Raw genomic sequence first — 6493 nt, 5'->3', positions numbered from 1 at the left:
ATTTATTTTTTTACTTTTTTCCTGTAGATTTTTTTTTCACTTGGTTGTTTGTTACTGGACCCGTGCACCCTTCTGGGCACGATAAGTAAACAATTGATTAATTGATTGATTTGTTTGTTTGTTGATTTGTTAATTATTATTCAGTTTGAAAATATTTATACAATTGGCCGAGAGGAAAGAAAATGAATAAGCAGGCTGGCAGCTACTACCGGAAGGATCACGACGCCTGCTAACTCTTAAGGAAGGAGATGGTAGAAGTAAAAATGTAAAATAGAAAGAAGGGAAGTAAAGCGGAAAGAAAGAAGAAGACGACGAATCATAATGACTGAACTAAGACAATGACAAATGATGAGAGTACAACATTTTCCTTTGTGCGACAACACACCAATAATTTAGTGGCCTGCTTCTCCCCCCCCCCCCCCCCCCCTGCATTTCTGTCGTGTCGCGTAGATTCAATAATGAAGATCTACAGAGGTATGCCGACCCAGTCACAGGTCACAAGAATGGTGATGATAATTGTTTTCGCACTGAGCGTGCCAGTGGCCGAGACCCACGTAGTGTTCAGCAGCGATCAAGGCAGCAGCCACTGTGAGAGCATCTATAGGCGATACAGCGAAGATCACATACTGTGCCGGCAGCGCCCGATCACCTGCCGCGCTGTTGACTCGGGCATCGAAGACGCCGACAAGAGAATCATCCTCGCCACACACAACCGCTTCCGGAGTCAAATCGCAATGGGATATTGCTGCTCGTGGCTGCCCCGTGCTTCCAACATGCTGGAAATGGTGAGGCTACATCCATGCTTAGCTTCCCCATGGCTTTGTACGGGTGAGATATAGAGTGAGAACTAGGAAAGCTGGGAGCCTAACCAGATGCAGGTCCAGTTCGCTACCCTGCACAGGGAGAAGGGGATAAAGGGGCGAAGAGAGAGAGAGAGAGGGAAGGAACGAGAGAAAGAGCACTAGCTGCGTGCTCACTTGAATGTGCGCACCTAGAAACAGTCGCAGAGACCTGTTGACTTCAGGTACTGTAGCAACACCCTCGTTGCTACAGCCTCGTTGCGAAACGCAGTACTACCATGGTCCAAGCACATTCGATTTTAAAATGGTCTTGAGTCTTCTCTTTCTTTTTTTCCTGCACGAGTAATGGTACCAGAGCTTTTTCCCTAATCATCAGATCATAGAAACGAACTTAACTAGAGCGCCTTCATGAGTGCCGTCATTTAAGGTCTCGGTGCTGGTTTAGATGCGATCCATCGACCGTTCATTTGAAAGATATTCCTTCGTATATAAACGTATTAAATTAAAAAATGACAATTTGTGGGCTTTCACCTAAACCAAACAGTAGTTCACGAAACAAGCCCGAGAAAAAAGGTAGGCATCGCTTGCGACCATTTGAAGAGTGCAACAAATGCAGAACTCACTGGGAATGACATATTAGTTGAGTGTTCGATCCTAAAAGACGCGTTCATTTCTTCTTATGCCTCGCGGAGCCCAGACTTGTAAAAAGCAGTGCATGCCTGTCCATGCAGCCTTAGTTGAACGCACGTACCATTTGTCTACGTCCTACTTTTGGTTTTCCACCCCCATGAGAAATAATTTTTCAGTCAAACTGTACACATATACAAAACTCTAACTGGGGATATAATGGTGGTCATTATTCTAATCTACAGCGAATTCTACTGACTTTCGGCGGTAAACATTCGTTAACTAAGCGACAATAGAACGAAGTTATGTTACTAGTATTGCAAAGTGCTCCTCACTCCTGAAAATACCAGAGAAGTGTGCGGTGTGCTGAGCGCGTCATAGTTTGAAATGCATGAAGGCAATAAGCCGTTGGTGCAATTGCATTTTATTTCCTATACGTGGACGCGCCAGCAGTTTTGTGAATGTTGGTAAACTCGTCATCCCACAATTAATTGCGATTTTTTTTATTTCTTATAAGTTTCGTATACGTTTGGAAACTACTATATGGATGATGTGTCTTGCAGGAATGGGACGACGATCTCGCAAGAGTGGCGCAGGCCTATGCCGAACTTTGCACTAACCAGCCAACCTGTCCCTCGTGTATGAAAATCGGTACGTTAAACCAATCATGACCGTTCAGTCAATCATGTGATATAACACCTTGCTTTTAGCTGTCTCAAGCGTTTTTCGCCTGGTCGTACGTGTCATTAAGAAAGATGTTTCAATGGGCATTTTCATCAACGTTCATTTAACAAGAGAAAACGTAGCTTGTTCATTCCTCCCTAAACAGTTCATCGGTCACTATCTCCACAGTCATAATAAATGCGCGATCAACAGTGTACGCTCAGTTGATATTGCGGCTGGTCAGCACGCAAAGTAGTTCCTATTTCCGGAAACCTCAACCCACCGTGGTTGCTTAGTGGCTATGGTGTTGGGCTGCTAAGCACAAACACGTATAGAGCGCTGCTCTATACGTGTTTTCACTTCGCGATATATTGGCTGATGCAGACAATCTGTCTCGTGCGGCACGTTGCAAATGGAACGTAGTTTGGCCCAACTGCCTCGCTAATCTGGAGATCGCGAGAGGCAGCGCGAGGGTGGCGCGTGGGTGCAATTCACAGCAGTCGCCGTCGAACGTCCCACACGATGCGCGCTACTCGGGCGCCATCTCGTAGTCATCGTCGCAGCACTAGGTTTTTTCTTCTCACGCTTTCGCCATACCCTCCTTCGCTTTCCGCCTCATGGTTCTGCTGCATCCTCCTCTCCGCTTTACTCCTCGCGTCTTTCATCCCCTGCTGCACTCCGCGTTCGCTTTTATATTTCACTGTGCTCGTTCGCTCGGTTACAATAAGTGACGACGTCAACGCCGACGCTCGCCGCAGGAACGGTGCCTAAAAGCTGCGCTCTAAATGCTTTGGCAGAGCGCTACGCGGGACCCTGGCGCGTCATGCTTGAATACGTGACGCAACTATGCATATGAATCAGTAATCGTGTAGCAGCTTACTAGGCCAATTGGTCGCGCATCATTTCATGCTATATCACAGTAGTGGAAGCGAAATATCGTGCTCGTTTCATCACTGAAAGATTAAAAATGAAGAATCTTTCACTTCCTAATCTGCATGGTGCTTTCTTTTTTTTTTTTCAACTTGCGTTAATACAGGGAAATTCCCGACCGTCGGCCGCACCCATTACGTCATGCACACGGATTCTGAGGACGACAGCCCTGACTGGGAAGGATGCATAGGGGACATGTTTAACTGAGTCGCTCAGGGTTCCCATCGCAGGTTCAAGTACACCGTTGAGAACAATTCATGGAGCCGAAAGTTTCACTCAGGTGAGAACACATCAATTTAATTACAGATCGCAAAATTGGGCTTGCGAGATAAAATAAGATGATGATGACGACATTCTCTGTTACATTAAATAACAAAATATTACGCTTTCAGCGTGTTACACCGTGAGGCACCTTTTTACAGCGTGAGCTGTTATGGGCTCATTCCAATAGCCGTTTCTGGTCGCGATGATGCCACCGCCGCCCCGTAACGGCTATCGCGGAAATGCGAAAAAAAGTGCCCGCCCTCCGCCGGGATCGAGCCCAGGCCCGCTGCGTGGGAGTCGGATACTTTACCACTGAGCCACGCAAGCGCTTGCTATCAGGCAGAAGAAAAATTCCCTTGATATGCGCCCAGGCGCAACGCAGGCGCAGACGACCCGAGCCTCCGTCAGTATGGTAGCGCCGTCTGGTTAGCGTGCCTGCAACCGCCGCGTGCGACGAGATGCGATTCAGACGAGGCGCGCAATCAACGCTATCCCGTTGTTAGATGTGCGCCACGTATTCTCGCCGTCGACACCGACGCCGGGTGGGCAGTTCAGATCGTTCTCGTCAAAATCGAGACGAAGACACTTTACCGCGAAGACCTTGGTGTGGGTGGTACGTGCAGAAATTAGAGCAACTCTTGCGCCGCTCAACCAGCTTACGCTGTGACTTTGCTGCGTGTGCTGCGCAGGCCTGTGACTCCCCCCCCCCCCCTTTAAAGATATATACATAAGTCACGTAAAAGCCACTGTAGCAGCATTTGTCTTGGACTCGATATCCAAATCTCCAGGGTCAGATGCAAAACCCTCAACTCATCGCTTGAAGGTGACGTTTCCTATAAAATCTGCAGGTAACATTAGTAGTTATTTTGTAACTATTTCATCAATTAGTTTAGGTATACACTATTAGGGTAAGCATCGACATTTATGAAGAACATAAACCATAATCTAACAGAAATAGTTCTGTTATTCAGAAAACCCCATATGCTCGGTTATTTGTCGCGCCGGAACTTGCCACGTGTCGGACATTCTCTGGGCCTCTTTTCATGGCTCATCCCATGGCTTCAAATTTCGATGGGGGCGAAATGCGAAAACACCCGTGTACTTAGATTTAGGTGCACGTTAAAGCACCCAGGTGTTCCAGATTTCCGGAGTCCCCCACTACGGCGTGTCTCATAATCAGGTCGTGGTTTTGGCTCGTAAAACCCCATAATTTAATTTTAATTTTAATTCTGGCTTCAACGCAATTCAATTCAGCATTCATTTAAAACAGCTTGCACAAGGTATGGTATGTAAGACCTCCATGGCAAAAAAGCTGTAATACAGCTTGACTTGGCCAGGGTTCCACTAACAAACAACAACAGCTGTGAACATATCGTAAAACAATGAGTACGTTCAAGTGTAAAGAATACCGTGTGTTTCAGCGAATACTCTTTAAAATGTTTAAACGTCACCTGTGGCAGATAACACAATTCTAGTTCATGAGCTGATCTACTCGAAGAGGCGGACATTACTTGCACAAAAAATTGAAATGCATATTCGACTAATTAACAAAAATATTTAAGTTTTTAACTAATTAACTTATGATCCATATTGCAATTTACACATTCTAGCCATACATTTCGCAAGGCGGATACACTTGGAACGAATTCTAAGCGTGACCCCTGTTTGGATATATTAATTCCCAAACTTTGCGGAGAAATGCATTGGCGTTCCAGTTACTTTTGTGCTTCAATGCATAAAACGACGTTTTGTTACGAAAAAGATAGATTGCGGGGATGCGCGACTCTCACGCGTCCCCGGATGTTGTTTTCCCCGCATGGCTCTCGTCTCCTGTAATCCGGCTTCGCCGCGTGGCTTAACGGCGGCGGCGGTTGGTGTGGTTACGGAGTATTGCGAGAGATGGTGCAAGCGTTGCGCTGCTAACGCCACCTAACGGTGGGGTACGGTGGCTAGAAGGGGAGGTGGGAGCAACGCAGCCGACGGAGAGCGCGGCGCGTGTTGCAGTGATTTATGATGCTGAGTGGTGGCGCGCGCGTCGACGCTTAGATGCCTCCGCTGTAGTTTGGCTGCTGCCGGAGCTAGCGAGTGCGCTCGGTTTGCATGGTTCTGTTCGGTTCCTTTAGCTCCGCGGCTCGTTTCTGTTCGCACTGACGCTGTGCAGTTGTGCCTCCTTGTGGTGACAATATTTTTGCACGTTGCCATGCAGTAAAAAGCCATGTCAAGTCGCATGAAACGACAGACGCACTGTTCTGCGCCTTAAATATCCTAATGCCCCGTAGCTGGGCAGAACCAAGCCAATGTTGTTTGCCGTTGCTTGTAGATAGTAGTAGTAGTAGTAGTAGTAGTAGTAGTAGTAGTAGTAGTAGTAGTAGTAGTAGTAGTAGTAATAGTAAAACTTTATTATAATCAGAAACCGTACAGGCCCCTACCCCAGTCCACAGAGGGGGTAGGGGGTTAAAGACGAAGTTTGTAGATATGCTTGTATACACTCCAATAATTTTTTGCATTCCGCTTAATTGCATAGTTAGTCTTAATTAATTAATCAACTTTTCAAATATTATATTTAGATTAAAAGTGTGAAATTGTAGTACAACATGTGAAAATTGTAGAGCAACTTAATAAACTACCGACAGAACTTTCTTTCGCTCAATACGTGCTACATAAAAGTGTTTTTCCGAGAGTGAAAGAAGCCAGCAAATACACGCAAAGTGCCTCGAGCGGCCAGTCGAGCGGCAATTTTGCATGTATTCGCGGACTTATTTCACGCTCGGAAAAACACTTTTATGTAGCACGTATTGAGCAACAGAAAGCTGTATCGATAGTTTTTCAAGTTGTTCTACAATTTTCACATTGACACTTTTCATCTAATTATAATTTTTGTGAAGTTGATTAATTAATGAAGACTAATTATATAATTAGGCGGAATGCAAAAATAATGTGAGTATCTACAAGCGAGGGCAAACAACACTGCCTTGGTTCTGTACAGCTACGAGGCATTTGCATGTCTTTAAATCTTGTTGCATCATAGTTGGGACACCCTGTATATTGGATCATATTATCAAGTGCTGTCTGTCGTCCTTTTGCAGTATTCATGTCCCCGCCGTTCTAGTTCATCACATTAGCGACGAAAATAAGATTGTGTATTTAACTCCTATGTGGAATGACTTCTAAAGCATCATATATATTGGTATTCACCAATTTGACCAGCA

General features: G+C 45.6%; 1 protein-coding gene across 8 annotated transcripts in view; it reads left to right on the top strand.

The window, feature by feature from the left end:
• LOC119456971 (CRISP/Allergen/PR-1) overlaps positions 1-6493 on the top strand; it is an 80315-nt gene that overhangs the window by 22921 nt on the left and 50901 nt on the right. Inside the window, exons 1-2 of one of the 8 annotated variants that reach the window (XM_049669622.1) lie at positions 450-785; positions 1991-2078. The exons of 6 other annotated variants lie outside the window; for them this stretch is intronic. In XM_049669622.1, coding sequence (XP_049525579.1) covers positions 459-785; positions 1991-2078 — 415 coding nt within the window. In that variant the 5' untranslated portion in view covers positions 450-458. Of the gene's footprint in view, positions 1-449; positions 786-1990; positions 2079-6493 lie in introns of those variants that run through there. One more of the 8 variants, XM_049669624.1, reaches the window with a different exon arrangement.

Source organism: Dermacentor silvarum, chromosome 6 (assembly GCF_013339745.2).
Source record: "Dermacentor silvarum isolate Dsil-2018 chromosome 6, BIME_Dsil_1.4, whole genome shotgun sequence".
NCBI lineage: Eukaryota > Metazoa > Arthropoda > Arachnida > Ixodida > Ixodidae > Dermacentor > Dermacentor silvarum.
This window is presented reverse-complemented; position numbering and strand designations above follow the sequence as displayed.